Source organism: Harpia harpyja, chromosome 3 (genome assembly GCF_026419915.1).
Source record: "Harpia harpyja isolate bHarHar1 chromosome 3, bHarHar1 primary haplotype, whole genome shotgun sequence".
NCBI lineage: Eukaryota > Metazoa > Chordata > Aves > Accipitriformes > Accipitridae > Harpia > Harpia harpyja.
In genome coordinates, this window is record NC_068942.1 from 70,776,075 (window position 1) to 70,793,336 (window position 17,262).

Sequence of the window (17,262 nt, forward strand, 5' to 3'; positions counted from 1 at the left end):
CTTTCTGTCTGCTACAACTTCATCTGTAAAAGTCTTTAACTCAAAGGCAGACAGCAAAAAGAGGATGATGATATTTAAAAAAAAAAAGTGGAACTGGCCTATTAAGTAATAGCAACTATGACAACAGTCTACTGAAGGGATTATGTCGTATCACAGCTTCTAAACTCTAAGTCATGTGTTTCAGGGCTTTGGGGGGAAGGGGAGACTGCATCAGACCAAATAAAGATCAGTGTTTAGGCAGACTGAATAAAACCAAGTAATCAGCTTAAGTAAAACATTTGTTTCTAGCTAACAAGCTCAGTGCCACAAATTACTTTCTCTAAATGGGCTGACAATTCTTCCACTTAAACATTACCTGTCTTTGACCTTCCTTTGAAATTTGCCACAAATGCAGAGGTACTTGCCCTGATGTATTTCCTAGTAATCTTAATTTTTTGTGCATGGCCAAAGCTTGTGTATCAGCTGCCCTAAAAAGTTTGGGGAAAAAAGAAAAAAAAAAAAAAGATAAAAACATCAATTGTGCTTTAGGTGAAGTTTGGACTCAATGCAAAGAATTATGTTGACTGAATTATGTTCATTATATTGCAAGCTAAGTACTAGCACTGTAAGCAAACTTCATTTCAGTCCACTTTAAATATTAAGCACACAGCGCTCCCCCCACTTTTTAATTTTAGTCTTCAAGATTGAAGTGATTTGAAGTCACTTGCCAGAGTTCTTGAAAATAAGGGTGCTGTAATGTTTGATGGGCAGCAATTCTCTCATCAGGATCATATTTTATCATTGCATACAGGAGAGAGAAGCCTTTGGGAGACAAATTGTGCACAAAAGGAGGTATTCCTTTTCCTCTTTTAAAAGGGAAATCAAAAGTTGCAATTCTTGACCTGTGTTAAGCAAGTTGAGAACAAACAGTTATCCATGCATATTAAGAGAGAATTACCATTTACTGAAAAAAATTATTCTTATCTGATTTAGGTAATAATTTTTTAGGGACAAGTAAGTAATACTTGGGAAAAAAAGAAAGTTTTCTTTCCTAACGAGTTATGTCATTGGCCTTAAAGATACTGTGGAAATAAAAGGCCAAATAATATTGACACAGGCTCAGATTTCCTCTGCTCTGCCTACAAGGATCACGAATGTGTGACTTTCTATCTCTGGGTAGGGATAGAAGACACTGCTCTTTGGTCAGCAGCCATCGCAACAGAATTAGATTTTTGTGGTGGTTCCCTAAGCAGAAATTGCACATGGTTTTACAGTTACATTGTGGATATTTAAACAGTGAGATTAATGACTATGGGAGTGCATACTTACTGCTTGAACTTCTTGAGAGTTTTGTTAGCAGGAGTGCCTATAATGTCATGGATTTTTGAAATTTGGTCCAGCTCATTAGATCCAGGGAAGAGAGGCTGAAAACTGCAAGGTAAGAGATGGTATTAGCACTAGAGAAGACACAATTAAACTAGTTTAAGTGGCATAGCTGCCACTTGAAAAATTTTCATTTACAAGGAAGATACATTTTAGAATTATTCGTTTGTGGACAGTTTAATACGAACCAACAACTGAAGGATAGCATGTGAGCAGCAGACCAATACAATTGCATGTTTGGATGGAAAGGGTAGTTTGGGTTATTAAAAAGAAACCTGTAGTTGCCCTCTCCTCACAGGTTTGGGGTAAAATATATAAAGACACCATCCCTCCTGGTGAAAGGCAATGGATATGGGATTGTGTTTTCTTCTAGTAAAGTGGCAGATCCCAGAAGACAATGTGTTTTCCTCATTTTAAGACAGCAGAGTCAAGCAGTTCCTCTTGCTGTGTATGCACATAAAAATATATAAGAAACATTCCATTCCTAACACACAGGTTCTTTGCAAGCAGCAATACTGGAAAGATGGTAATTTGAACTGTGTTCCTGAGCTTGATCCTCAGTTAATGTAAGAATAGAGTCCTTGAAAACGTTATTACAATAGAGCAATCTGACTTAACAAGTTAGGTCCACTAACATTTGTTTCTTGCACATGTTGCTTTTTTCCGTATTAGCAGAACATTTCCTTGGGCTTATAATTTAAGAAACACTTCAGTAGCACCACATGATTCTTGAAAGCAAAATACTCAGCCCTCTTTGTTGATGGGGGAAACTTAACTGTTTGCAGATTCAATCAAACAGCTGGCTGCACACTTCTCTGAACGTCTTCATAAAGCTTTGAGTCGAGGAAGGAAAGAAAAGAGATCTGATTCATGTTGTGCAGCTTCATCAAGACAAGCAGTTGGGAGTAGCTTTTGTGTGAACTACAAAACTGTGCTGCCTCTAAACGTAAAACTGTAACATAGTGAAGAACAACTGTGCAATCCACAAAAAAATGTAATCCAGGAACCATGCTTATAAGGAACAGAAGGAGGGAGACCAAGATTTGAAAGGTAAGCATGGCTGAGTAAAAGACTAAAAATTCTTAGACAGTGTGATGTAAGCATAAAGGCTTACGCAAACGCTCAACAGCAAAACCTGCAAGATGCACTTAAAAAGAAAAAAACCCTGTCCATAACTTCCTTTAGCTTGGCAAGCCTGTATCTTTTTTTAATTCTGTAATTTCCAATAAACATCCCTCATTTCTCTCTGAACACATCTATCAGGTCTCTGAAAATGTGCAGTGGTTGCAAAGAATGAAATTCGTTACATTAAGCTAAAATTACGAGGAAATATCTTTAAGGTTTTTTGCCTTAAGAAAACTTAAGTTTGCAGCATGTAATTTTCTTGCCAAACTTCAAAGCCCACCTGATTCAAATTGAAATGGAAAACCACAGCATTTTTAAAGCTTTTGGTCCAAATTACTTTGCAAGAGAACTGCCACATTTGGGATTTTTCTGTTAACAGTTTTCTGACCGAAGTAGAACTGTTTTTGCAAGTTAGCAGGCAAAGCATAAGGGTTGTCATTTAATGTGATGGTGATGGCAGCAGCTGTACTTGCCATGTGGAGGAGGAGGAAAGTAGCAAAGAAAATGTTATCACTCCTGGTTGCATATCAGAGACAGCAGTGTGGGAGGAGAATAAAGAAGAACTGCTGCTGTTGCTAGGGCACAGAGATACTGGAGATATACTCATGGTTATTTTTCCTTTTTTCTTGAAGACCAGTGACAATTTTTTTTAGTTATAGTTTCAGTGTCATTGAAAAGCTTAAAGGACTTTAATCCAGGTTTTCCTGAACTCTTCCTTCATCAGAATCCAAAATATTCCAGGACATAAGGTCCCGGCACAAGGGTCTTAAACACACTATATTATAAATCAAAGTAGTAAATCAGAGGGAGTGTCTTCTCTAATCTCCTCTGGTTTTGCAGAATAATAAGTTAAAAAAGAGGGAAAAATTTTACCATCAGGTGCATTAACAAGATTGAGGATAATTAGTGATGCTTATGAGAGGAAATGAGCCATACTCTATTCAGAGATAAAGCAGAAAAAATACGTTTTTACCAAAATCAAATATGAAGCCAATGGGGGAAAAAACCCCAACCAAACAACAAAACAACCAACTGTTCAAAAATGTTATTTTCCTTGTAAATCATTTTTTGTTGGTACTATGTTCTCTTGAACATCCCACTGCTTTATTACTAACCTGCCATAGGGTGAAGACAGTGCCAGACAAAACAGGATTACTGCCTCATGAACCCTGCAGACTCATCACAGAAGAAGCTTCCACAAAACCATGGAAACAAAGATCATATTACCCATACCACGTGCTCCTTATTTGAGTTATTTACCTTTGATTTTCTTTATTACTAATAACCAAAATCCACTGTACCTTGTGATTTCATAGAAAACACAGCCAGCACTCCATATATCAATTTTGTAACTATAGTAGCCATTTGTAAGTAAGCATTCAGGTGCTCGATACCAGCGTGTGGAGATATATTCCGTATGTGGCTGCTTAGAATAGATACTCCTACAAGATCCAAAATCTCCTAACTTCAGGGTATTCTGCTGCAAAAATAAAGTATTTTGACAAATTAGAAATGCTGACATATTCAAGCAAAGATTTTCCTTAAATGTGTGAAGTAGTCATCATAAAGAAATCACTTAAGAATAAACTTCCAGAAATCCCAGGGGTTGTATTATAACAGTAAAACTGCATTTAAATAGCAAGTAGGTCCAGGCTTGAAGATATCTGTGTCCCTTAATATGTTCAAATACCGTTCTGTACATCATTAAAAGAAAGACCTAAGAGTTAACTGAAAAGCATATGGACTTTTACTGAAGGGAAGACTGCGAAATAGGACATCTGGATTAAGTTATTTTCTTAGAGTTCTTGTGTTTAGCATTGATGTAATAGGTGGCTTTGGCTTCTCTTTGTAAGAGCTTCTCCTGTACACTTCTAAGATTTAAAAGAAAAATTTATCTTCAGAAAATAAAATTTTATAAACTGAATTTTAAAATCCTTGCTTTTCAGACATTAGCAAAGTAACATTCTGAAACTGTCAGGAGAACAGATTTCAGTGAATAAATCTTCTGAAAGCTAATACCTTCTGCTCTCTCTTGTATGGATAACTTCCACTAAACGTAGGAATTGAATGTAGCAAGTGTGAGCTGCAGAACGGAACCCTATCGCTTGTTTCTAGGTTAACACAGAAAGGAAAATATATAATAGAGGATAAAGAACAGGTTTTTAGATTGAACACATGCAGGCTGTAATGCATCTGATTAAGTTCACATTTTAGCCAATAACAAACTTTCTTGTTCATCAGGAATATGGTATTAGAGGTAACTGTCTATATATTTTTTAAAAACTGTAGTTTTATTCATGAAGAAACATTACCTTCTCAGAGTAAAGAGAAAAATACTGGTACACTTCACTTTCAGTTAAATAGTCTCACATAAAATTAATTACCTTTATTAATATGTTTTCTGGTTTCACATCTCTGTGAAATATCCCATTTCTGTACCAATATAAACACCAGAGAGAAGAGTTCAGTAAAAAGATAAACATTATCAGTGCTTCCAGTTATTTGTAGAAAAATACTTAAACTAACACTTTCTTCAAACTTATCAACAGCATAGTAAAAAACCTGAATTTTGCCACCATGTTGAGACAACAGCTATAGGTATGGGAATGGGGAAATGGCAAGTCCAGGAAGGGGAGGCCAGACTTTCTGCTTTTGCTCTCACCAGGGTTACCACAGGATTGCAAGGGCCAACCCCTCCCAGGAGGGCTCCCTGCAGCAGGTACTACAGCTCCTTCGGGGTGCTGGCAGCAGCCTGGGCTGCCTGCTTGCTGCCTTCCAGGGCTCTGCTATAGGCAAAGATGCACCTTTTTCCCCCCTGCAGCAGCCTGCTGCCCCAGACAATTGTATGTCTCTGCTTAGAGATGACCCTGAAATAAATGTATGACACATTTTCTGTAAAGCTGTTGCTGAACCAGGACTCTTACCTATGTATGTAATCAAGAGATTTGCATAACTGGTACATGTAGTTCTTAATTTTTTTTTCAGGTAATGGCTTTCTCCTTCCTAGAATTAAATTTCAAGTTGTACAAGTCCTTTTTAGCAAACCACAGAATACAAAAAAAATTACTCTTCAGCTTCCAATAGTGCATTGATATTACCTTTTTCAATTATACAATTCTTGTCATTTATAGCTAGCTTTGTAATACATTTTCCACTCAATTTCAGACATAATTTAGATTTCAGTATGCACCAGAATAGCTCAGCTAACAACTGTCAATTTAACAGTCTGTAATCTGCCTTAGCTTTTACTGCACGTTTTTCTTGCAGTATTTGTTTCCCTTAGTTCTAACAGAACTGCAATATTTCACTAGACATCTAATTTCCTCTCTAAACAAAGTAACTGTCCTTAAGGTTCAAGATTCATATCAATCACCTCCAATTACTGCAATACTTAAATGACCGTGATTCACATTTGACTTGCCAATTAAAGGTTAGCCTACGTAGTTTAGCTTGCTATTGCTGTTGCACAATAATGACAGTTATAAAATTTATCTGTTTTTCAGAGCCACTCAAGTAACTACTCAGCTTTTTTCTTTTATAGGCTCCAAAGGTCTTTTTATCTTGCTGTAATGCCTTTATGTAACGCTGCAATGTCATCAACGGAGGCAGAAATGATCACATTTTTGAAAAACAAAGCAGGTACTGATCTGCCTGATGACAGTAGTATGAGTAATTGGCTGGGGAGGAGGAGGGAGATTATCAGGACACTAACTCATTGAGGCTGCAAGTCCTAGCAGCCAGCAGGACTTGTGTTCCTAACTGATTACAGCACTCCTCCAGTCAGCCACATAATCCACTGAGCAGGATTAGATAACAAAGGACTTGAAACAGAGTACCATTTACATCAGGAATTGTAGTATTATTACCCCAGTAGAGATAAATGGTGTTTTCAACATCAAGATTTTTGACATTTACAGTGGAAAAGATTTTATAAAAATGCGGCTATTCAAACCAACTCACATTATTATTAGTATTTAAAAAATCAGGCCTTCACAAAAAAAAGTCCTGCTCAATTGTTTTTTCATTACAGGTCACTAGTAAAATCTGGAGCAGATGCTCTGCTACTTCCAGATTTATCATTAGAGAAACCTTACTTGGAAGTAATGATGAAGCGAATTGTAAGGTGGTGGCACTTGAGGCTATAATTGTTTTTGCTTGAGGCATCTTCCCACCTCTCTCGGAGCCATATTTTTTTCATCACTTAATGACCAAACTGTTCTTGATTAAACAAAAGGCAAGACTGTTTTTCAGTTATTAAATGACTTGTGATACCACTATAAATTAATAGCAAAAGTATTATGACTTTGTGTAAAGACAAATAGCCTTGTCTTGACACAAATCTGTCAGTTTAAGGAAAAAACCAAAAGGATCAACTTTCCACATTAGTAGCATTACAGTGAACTGTTCTAATTACAGAAGTGTTTCCATACACCTTGTTAAATTAGAAATTCATTTTCAGTCAATCCCTGCTTCAAGTTTTTCTTCATTACAAAATTTCGTACAACCCATGCTCGCCTCTAAATTTTTCTAACTTAAAGCTTTTTAAAGTTGTTCTGCACCTGTATTAATCTTAATTTTGCAAGACTCATAGTCAGAAAATGACAAGCATTTGCATTACTATATGCTGCAGAAATTTACAAAAGACTACAAATCATCTGAAATGTAACTACTTTTGTACACTCTGAAAACTGTTTTGTGACAGAGTATTGCTAATGAACACAATTTAATTGTTCTACAAATTAGTAACGCACTCCTTCAAATCACAGCACTGAAATTCAAAAGGAGCTCCTTCTACGTGCCATTGTTATCTAGATATCCTCAGTCAATAAGTGTTCTGGCTCAGAACTAAGATTAATTTTCCAGTTTAACTACGTACTTGGAATTTTTGCTATATTTATTGTTTGAAATGACTGCCACGTTACATTTCTTGACTTTGCAATAAGCCAATAGGAAATTGTGGTGTTGACACGTCTACTTTGAAACTCCAAAATTAATTTCTGAAGAATGCAAAGCACTTGACCCAAATGAAATACTTTAATACTTCAAAATATCAAAATACTTTTTTTTAATTTATTATAATCTCCATAGGAATCTGTTGTTCATGTTCCCATTTTATTCTATGATTTGACAAGCTCCACCCCATGTACCACCACCCTGTACAAGGTGAAAAAAAGACATTGTATCATGGGAAACACAGTCCAGACACAAAATCCAGACCATAAAGAAGAACCAGCAATTTATAGAAGTTCAGGTAGACCCAGATTAATGTTTAGATAACCCCTAACTGCAGCATTTCAGATTACAATTGAACACAGATATCATTTTGAACTGATTCACCATGCCATAAAAAAGGAGGCTTTTAAAACTAAGTGGCAGGAAAACAATCTTCTTATGGAAAACTTGGATTTGCTAAAAACTGTATTTTAAAATAAATAAATAAAAAAACACCATAGCAGAACATACTGAAACTATTAGACTAATTTCCACCTGTATATAATGCTTAATATAGCAGGCTTTTTCACACAAAAAGAATGAGAGAAACACTGAGAAATGTAACCAAATGAAAGCAAATACTCTGAGGTAAAAAAAAAGGCAGTTAAAGAACATGCCTAAACATTCCGATTTTTCGTAACTGAAGTACTGTATCTTTCCTGGAAGGAGAAGATACAGGATTGTTTTTAATGCACTGGATTAACTTATTATCCAATGAGGACTCCTTCCTATATGCTATTACTCTAAATTTACAACTTCACAAATTTATCCTGGAAAAATGAAATGTCTTATTTAAACCAGCAAATATTCACATCTGCTTCAGTGATCAGCAAACAACTGTATTTTAACCTCAAATTCGTATCTAGGTCAGGAACAGGGTTACTTCTTTTGTTAGAAATCTGAATACTCAGTGTCACTAACGTGATGTTTTGGAGCAAGTCTTTTATCTCTTCTATTACACTGAATGACAGTTGCATGCTCAGTTATTGAGCAGTTAAATGAATCTCCCAACTGTTAAGACATTACAAATTTTTAATTAGTCAGAAAAAAATCCTCTTTTAATATTGAATTGTAAGTGCGTGCCCCTTCATTTCCTCTATCCAACTCCTTTGGTGTCTATATGAGATCTGGTTTTAAATCAGCTCTTGTTTTAAACTTTTTTGTAGGAACTCTTCCTTAAGCTTTACAGTCTCCCATCTGCTTCAACAAACAGCTCCAGGATTTTTAAATATAGGAGGTTTCAGGGAACAATGTTATTTTATAGAAAAAACTTGGTAAAAGGCATTTTTACTAGATATAAAAACTGAAAATCATTATTCATTGATTCAGTAGTTTTCATGGGAATAATTTTCTTCTTACATCACTACAGTCCTGACCTAACAAAGAACCTATTTAAGTTGCACTTTTTGTTACATAAAGCAATTATTTTGTGTTTTGCAGTCAAGGTTGTTTCCCTGTTTTCATGTCAAGTCTGACTGTAGAAATAGATGGCCATTGACCCGACTCATTAGAAACCTTCTGCATGCATCCATGCCTTTAACAAGCGGGTGTATTGCACTGGAAAGAAATAAAGAGTAACTTAATACAGCACAAAATTTCCCTATGAATTATTTAATATGTAACAGTGAACAACCAAGTGAAAAATAATTAATTCCACTTTGTGATCTATACAAGAAGGGTTTGTGTGTTTCTTAAGCACATGCTACATACCTTTTATCAGCTCATAAATAGTCATGTCCATAAGTTCACATATCAGTGAAAGGGACCCAGCTTTTTTATCACTGAAGAAACAAGTAAGGAGACTTTAAGCTAGAAATGTTGATCTGTACACAGCGTAGAATAAAGTATTCAGTTTAACCAGTATTAAAATGGACATTTTCATTTTTAATTGATACTTTCTCATAGAAATATTTCAACTTAGGGTCTGAGATATCATAGCTTTAGTTTATACTATCCAAAGTGTCCGTTACAAAAGTTAAGTGATTTACCCCATGAAGTCATTTGAAGGCATGTTTTCTGGGCATATGACACTGTTCAGTATCAAGAAATTTCCAGTAAATTAACTGATACAATCTTACAATAAAAGATAGGAAAGCCATTACGCCATATATGAAAATACTTTCTAGTTAGGTCCCCAGTAAGGTTCTACTGCATGGAAACTGGTATCTGACTGGAATCTGTGTTTTACTGACCACAGCAGTTTTAAGTATTATCATGATATGATAATACATCTGGCACTTTATTTCCCATTTCACTGCCCTGCAGAGGCAGATGTCTTCAGGTCTTCAGTTTTTCTTGTAAGATAATTGCATTAAAGTACATCCCCTCTGCAATGTTCCATTAACCCAGATAGCAAAAGGTTGAGGGTACAATCTGCAATTCAGTTTGCAGACAGACTGTGAAAGAGCTAGGCGAGCTGGCTGGCCATCTGGATTACACTTCGTTAACAACACGGCAGCTGAAGCTGAGAATTCCAGAAAGCTAAGCTGCTGACACAATTACCAGCTTTCCATATATTTGTAGAAAACAGGCCTGTCAATAACAGTATAGTACCAGAGCCTTGAGCAGAAGAGTAAGACAGCCTGAAGAGCAAGAAAAAATTATTTTAGAGCAGTCAACAAGTTTTGTGTCAAGTATTTGAATAATGAATTATATGTCTGCTGTTACATAGTGAGGAAGTGTAATGCACAGTAATGGAGTAAATGCTGTCGTAAAACCTGATCTCTTTGTGAGACAGAACATGTGCCCAGAAGACACTTAGGTGCCTAATGAGGCTAAGGAACCCAACTTCATCACTGATTGATCTCTTTCCAAATTCATAGCTCAGCTGCTGCCTAATTCAGAGGTTTAAAATTCTATTACTTGCAAAGGGATGTCTGTAAAGTTGCCTGCAAAATGATACTGCCAAATAGTTTGCTTGGATCCCTAGTTCAAACTGACAAGTCAAACCAAGATCCTTGAACTACCAGAGCCTATTCCACACAGCTCCGAGTGTGCCTTACCAAAATACTGTTTCCAGTAGACATGATGTTGTGCAGTTAAAGCACTCACTGGATATGGGACATGGGTTGAAATCACCAGCAAGTTATTACATATTATGATACGAAGTTTAGCTATGCTTAAAATATATCTAGTCTGTAATTTTAATACTGCTGCAAAAGAGCCAGAAAAAGTGAGAGCTACATTAGATTTTCTTAACCAAAAAGGCATGAAGACTTCAGAATTTGACAAATCTGTTTTTTTCTTTCTGTTGGAATAAAAAGCTGGTTAAGTGCCTATAGGTTGCCTCTAGACCCAAAAGTTACTGAATATCATTCAAATAAAGGAATAAAAAAAATAAAGAAATGAATGCACCATACTTACAAAACAACTTCATGTAACACAAGGATATTAGGATGTGGACTCAGCCTCCTTAGTGCTTGTATTTCTCTCAGATTATTCACTTGTTCCATACTAAAGTTGAATTAAAAAGAAAAGAGGAAGACTGACTTGCAGTCAGGGACTGGATTATAATTGTCTTTCTTCCCTGCCATGAGACTGTCAGAATCTACTCCACTTCAGCCTGTAATTGAACTTTCAAACACAGGACCTGATAAATTGTTTGCCTGCTTTGTTTCTTCAATAGAGCAAATCAGTAATCAGGAGAATGGCTTTATTCTTTCTTGCAGTTTGGAGTATCTGGACTTACCTAAACAAGGTAAGTAGTAATGAATTGTGCTCCAGACATCAGTTACCATGCCAAGGAGCTATCTGGGAGGAATTTTGTGTTGCATAATAGTATCTATGATACTGTTTATTCTGCGCTGATGTAGCATACATTCCAACTATTGCTCAGCATGATGCTGAAAGTGACAATCTAGCCTTGCCAAATTTAACATTTGAAATTAAGTTTTGATGCTAACCTCTTACGTGAAAAATAGACCCTGTTCAACTATTGTTTAATTATTATGTTGCCTTCCTAGACTTTAATAAACAACAAAACTACATGCTACAGAAACTCTGGGGAGGAAGCAGGAAACAAAGAGCTTTGCACACTAGGTAATAGGTCAGAGCAGGACACATACGCCTTCTCACACTCAGACTTAAAGCTAAAAGCCAAAACAATATTTTCCAATGTGAAACTTGTATGGGTAGGTTCTGTTTAAAACAGTTACCTGTTGCTAAAAGAGTTCTTTTAATCAAAAGAATTCGTCAGTCAATTTATCAAAGGGTTAAAGTCCTAAAAGATGTTTTAAGCATGCTACATGAAAAATAGAGTCTGCTTGTTGTGCCCTATTGTTATGCCCTACCACTGAATTGTATACCATCTGCTGTTGATATAGATAAGCGGTTAATTTAAATACTCTTTTGATCATAAATTGAACAATTTTGTCAGCTGTAGGTAACATATAAATGGACCAACAGATCTCTAACAACACAGGAGAGAATCAGAAGCCACATTACTTGAAGATATTTGAGTGGTTTTTTTTTTTTTTAAACTTACAGCCTTTGAAGCTGAGTTACATTGTGAAATCTCATCCAAGAGCAAAATGTCCCATTTTACTTTGTATGTACAAATGTATCACTCCCACTGATTTCACTAGGAACTTAATATTTTTAACTGAGAATACAAAGTCAGTGACCCAAAAGGCATTGTTTGGCAGACATATATTGGGAGGAGAATGTCAAGTCTATGTCTACTTCCACACAGCCCTCTCCTCTATTTTCCTAACTGATAAAAAGCACCTGTTTTGTGATCATATAGCATCTTGCTGATGGACGTAATTAAACATAAATGCAAATATGAAGTAGAATTAATGCTATACATGGACTACGGATAAATACAGGGTTTTAAACTTGCATTAAAACAGCATTTAAAGTAAGACTGAAAAAAGTATTTTCCAGGGGGAGGACTGACACATTTCCTCCTGCTATTACTATTTACAGCAAAAAGAAAAACAGCACAAGTATATTCAGTGCATTCAGAAAGGCAGAAATCAACTATTTAGTCCTCATTCTTCTCGTTTCACCCTCGACCCAGTGGCTGGGCAGCATTTAGTACAGTGGATGACATCAATTAGAGTACTCAAGGAAATAACCCGAATGCCAAATGGGAAGGCCCTGCATAATCAGCAACAGAGCTCCATTTCTGTACTGCATGCAAACCTTTTTAATACATGTGTATTCAAAAAACTTCACTTAGTCTTAATTTCACATTTCCCCACTGAATTTAAATAAGATTTTCTGTAGTACTATGATTAATTATGCATACCTTTCAAAATGTTGCTTCATGTGTTTACATGCATAGTACTTTCCATCCCTAAGACTCAGTGTCTTCAGAACATCAGAAAATGTTCCCTCTCCTATCTTACCAACTGGTTGATATTCTAAAAACAAAAATAAACTGTTTCAGTATGTTTAAAATAGAAATTGTTATGAACACTGCATATCTATCCATACTCAATTTGTTAAATTCTGACTAATGGAAATACTTTAAATAAAAGGGGGTCTTTGTTAACACAAAAGTTATTTGAGAGAAAATATAATGAATAACAGCAACTAAAGTTTTGCTGCCCATATTACAGAAATCTATATTCCTGAAAGCAAAATACAGTAATTCTATCTTAGACAATAACTACCTCCTTGCTCAGAGACATGATGCCTCTGCACACAGCACTTCATACCTTTTCTCTGCAGCAGCACACTAGCAACTCATACCTGAACTTATTCTTTGCTTCTTTCATACCCCCCTGCCTTATTTACATTGTACTGAAAACGTAAAATTATCTTGAAAAGCAAATGTATCTTGTCATTGTTCCAACATGGGGATTTTTGTTGTTTGGGTGCTTTTGGGGTTTTTTTTGTTTGTTTTGGGTTGGGTGTTTTTTGTTTGTTTTTGGTTTAACTTTTTTTTTTTTTTAAGCAAAGCAGTTGCTGCTTTTCAAGCTTTATTCCCATATTAAATTCAGATATGAGTTTTGCACTAGGCCAAAAATAATGCTTGGCTTTGATAATGAAGTGCACCAAACACAAGCACGTGAAAAATCAGTCAATTCTAGTTCTGCAGAACTTCAAGAGATGAAGCAGATAACATAAGGGTTATGAAGAAAGCTTTATTTATTTTAATTTCTGAGTCTTCTCCTAATTTCCTTCAGAACTGACATTTCTTTTCTTTCCTCCTTTATTCTCCTTCAGCTTTGTGATTAACTGCTCCTTACCAATCCCTTCACCCACTTTGTCCTCCTGTTTCCCTTTATTTTTAGCACCTACAGATTCTATCCTTGATAATACATCCAGTGATTTCATCTGAGCAAAACCAAATCTGGTTAGCTTTATGCTGCTGTTGCTTTTGACTTAGTCTTATTATTTAAGAAAGCTCCAAACCCAGTCATTTTGAGGGAGGCTGAGCAGGAAACCTCTTTTATCATGTTCAACCTTTTATAGGAGTCAGAATAACTGCAGGAGTCTTAAGCTACGTTGATAGCAGTAAATTCAATGAAGTGTAGTTGTCTGTATTAGTTACTGTGACAACAGTCCCTGGCATGGATTTGGCCTGTGACAACCTGCACTCTCCTAGGCACCTTCCCAGCCTGATGTGAGGACTCCTTCTAAGGTCATTTCTCAAGCAGTTTCTGTCCTACTGCCTTGTTTTGAAAGATAAGAGAATTTACTAGCATAGATGTGGGCCATTTCATGCCAGCTGCTCTTTGTGTCCAAGAAGATTTCCAGATATGCTTAATTTACAAGTATAAATACAGCCTCACAGTGGAGAAAGCCTGCCAAGAAATTTTGCAGAGGGAAAAGTTACAGAGGCAGGGACATTCTAACGCTGTCTTCCAACTAGCAATCAATTTGTATTGTTTTCATCTCTTTTCTCCACCCCAACTTTCACACTTATTCCTGTTAAAAAAAAAAAAAGTCTTTCCTTTCCTTGTGATCCAAATGCTTATATTTTAATTAGTAGAAACCTTCCCCTTGCAAATCCCTCTTTCTCCAATATAGTAGCAGCACTTCTGTGAGAACTGTCAGTTGCTCTTCTCATTTTTATCACCTGCTGCCTACGTTTTCTGACCATTATCCATCATGTGGGATCATAAACTAACTAATTAGGCTATCTAAATTTGAAAAATAGGAAAAAGCAGAGTAATTTAAAATCAATGACACTATCTAATGCACTCTATACACAAAATTCATATATAGAACTATTTTAAAATCAGAAACAGAATTTGAAAATCATTATGGGTAAAGGATGTAATCTCTAACAGAGACTCCAAAATAGGGAAGAGACTATGAGACTGTTTAATTCATGTGGCTGTTATTTGATAACTGGTCAATTGGTGCTTTAAGCAAGGTGATCCCTAGCCTTCGGCATTCACTAAGCAACAGGACTTACAACAAGTAACATGCTTTGTCAGCAGAAATCACACTTTGCACCGTGCTCTCTACCTCTCACCTCAAGTTTTAATTTCGTAACTATCTAAATAGCTAAATATAAGATGGTGAAAATTCAGAATACTTAAATCCCACTCTTACAGAATTCCAAAGAAAAAGTGTCAATGGATTTTTTTTTTAGTAGCAACTGATATTCACCAATCAGTCAGATACACACTGGCTATGTTGTATGTTCATATAACATCAGAGCCAGCCCTTGTGGCGAAAAATACCCAAGGCAGACAAAAAAAAAAAAAAGCTATTTGTTGACCTACTCCTTGATTCTAATAAATGGCAATCCCACATTTTTCTTTTCTTAAATGTAAGTAATTGATTCTCTGGCATAAAAAAAATTTCAAATCATATGATCAGAAAATAGGATCTTAATATCTATGGTATACCAGCTGTAGGTGTTAATAAACCAAAGTACCTTGGCAGAGAAACACAGGGAAAGCATTATTGTAGAAATTTATTGAAAATATTTTTAGATATATAAGGAAGTCAGATAGTATATGTTTATATAATTTGGTTTTGCTATATTTTCTTCTGTACATGTGTTTTGCTCCTACAACAGAAGTCCAGGTGACAGTGGAGGGCTCAGAATAATTTGATTTTTTTTTAAATTTTAAACTGAAGAGTTCTAACAGTGTGGGAAGAGTTAATTCTTTACACACTTCAAAACATTTTTACAGCACTAAAGGTTTTCTTCATGTAAGTGTGTAAGGTTTGTTATTTTAATTTTTTACAATAGAGTACTATATATACAAAATAAAAACCCCACACATAACAAAAAACTGAGGCTTTAACCTTGCACTTGAGAGAGAGCCATCCAGTGAAAAGAATGACAGCAAAGACCTGAATAATTTCAATTGATTGAATAAAGCACAGAATCAGGAATTAAAATTGCATTATTTGAAATGTCTCTTTGATGCCTAAAATCAATGTGTAAACTCTCAACAAAACAGGTCACTGAAGATGAGAGCACTTTTCTCCTAGGGAGAAAATTAGAATGATCATGTGACAAGTTAGTTATTGTTTAATGAGAAGCTGAAAGGAACTCAGACATTGTAAGAATAATAAACATTTATATAGAGTAAGAAGATATAAAAGTTAGACTTCAAATGTACTAACAATTTAATACAAATTTGGAATTTGCGTCTACAAGCCAAGATTTCTGGAGATTCTTAAAAATCCACTTCAGCACCACATAACTGATCCTTTGAAAGCGACCAGGTTGCAAAAAAACCCCACCAAAACAATGGACTTCAAACACACATTGAAAGAGAACAGTCAGGTCAAAGCGTGTCAATTTTAAGCTATGAAACTTACTACAGCTACAAAAAAAAACTAAGTACCAGTTAGTTTACCTGAATTTGTGGTACTCAAGATGAAGAATGACAGAAATGTTAAAAATTTTGTCACCATTTCAAGACCGAAAGCTTTGAGGATGAAATTAAATAAACAGTGTTTTAATTACACTTGCATATAACATTAAGGAAGACCTAATTACCAGTTAACAATTCTTTCATGGCATCTATAACAAGCTAGATATTGCCTAACCTCTTCTTTCCCTTCCCTGTTTCAGCACACACAGATGTTCAGGCTTAGAATGGTTAGCAGAAAGGCAGATAAAGGTTAGGATGAATAAGTTGTAGCAATCTGAACTAGTCTAACACCAAAAAAGTGGCCATGAAAATGGCAGAGAGGTAATCATTCAACAGAAGGGCCATTTAACGTGCAAGAGGCTACAGGACCCAGGAAACTAAGAACAATGTAAATTAAAATTATGGGCAAGTGATGGAATTCAAAGACTACACCCATATTACTGTAACTAGAGAGCACAGAAAATCAACCATCATTTGGAATTAAAGAATCCAATGCAAAATGACAGAAAAGATAGCACTACAATAGCCAAACCAGGGTATTATAAAAACCTAAAGCAGATATTTTGTTGTGAAGGTGCTGAGACGCTGAGGAAGAAAAAACCACGACATTTAAATATGACATTGATGCATGTGGGATGAGAGAAATAACCAAAAAACACCGAAGAAAGCAACAAGAAGTTCAGCTGCAGCCACAGTCACAAGGCCATGGTACATAATTATTGCATTTGGATACATGCCAAACGTGTAGGATGTGACACGGGATGATTTGAAGAAGGATGCTAAGTAATGGAAGGAAAGGCTTGCAGAACAAATAATGAGAAAACTTAGCAATTTCTGATAAAGTACTTAGAGATACCGGAAGACAGACAGGCTACTGCTTCACAGGAGTGGGAGAAAGACTTATTAGCACCCTGTTGAAGAGAAGGACTGGCATGCAGAGAGAGACCAGCGTTTACATGTGCGGTCTACGCAGGGAGATCTAGGAGCT

The 17,262-nt window shown here is 35.8% G+C and overlaps 1 protein-coding gene across 4 annotated transcripts in view; it reads right to left on the reverse strand.

Annotated features, from left to right (window-relative positions):
- The window catches only part of MOK (MOK protein kinase), a 45,632-nt gene that overhangs the window by 24,956 nt on the left and 3,414 nt on the right, over positions 1-17,262 (reverse strand). For 3 of the 4 annotated variants that reach the window (XM_052783214.1, XM_052783215.1, XM_052783213.1), the window contains exons 2-10: positions 12,731-12,845; positions 10,843-10,932; positions 9,190-9,260; positions 5,412-5,490; positions 4,872-4,920; positions 3,789-3,967; positions 1,309-1,410; positions 708-881; positions 356-467 (exon numbers count right to left, since the gene is read on the reverse strand). In XM_052783214.1, the coding sequence (XP_052639174.1) occupies positions 356-467; positions 708-881; positions 1,309-1,410; positions 3,789-3,967; positions 4,872-4,920; positions 5,412-5,490; positions 9,190-9,260; positions 10,843-10,932; positions 12,731-12,845 (971 nt within the window). The remainder of the gene's footprint in view (positions 1-355; positions 468-707; positions 882-1,308; positions 1,411-3,788; positions 3,968-4,871; positions 4,921-5,411; positions 5,491-9,189; positions 9,261-10,842; positions 10,933-12,730; positions 12,846-17,262) is intronic. The other variant, XM_052783216.1, reaches the window with a different exon arrangement.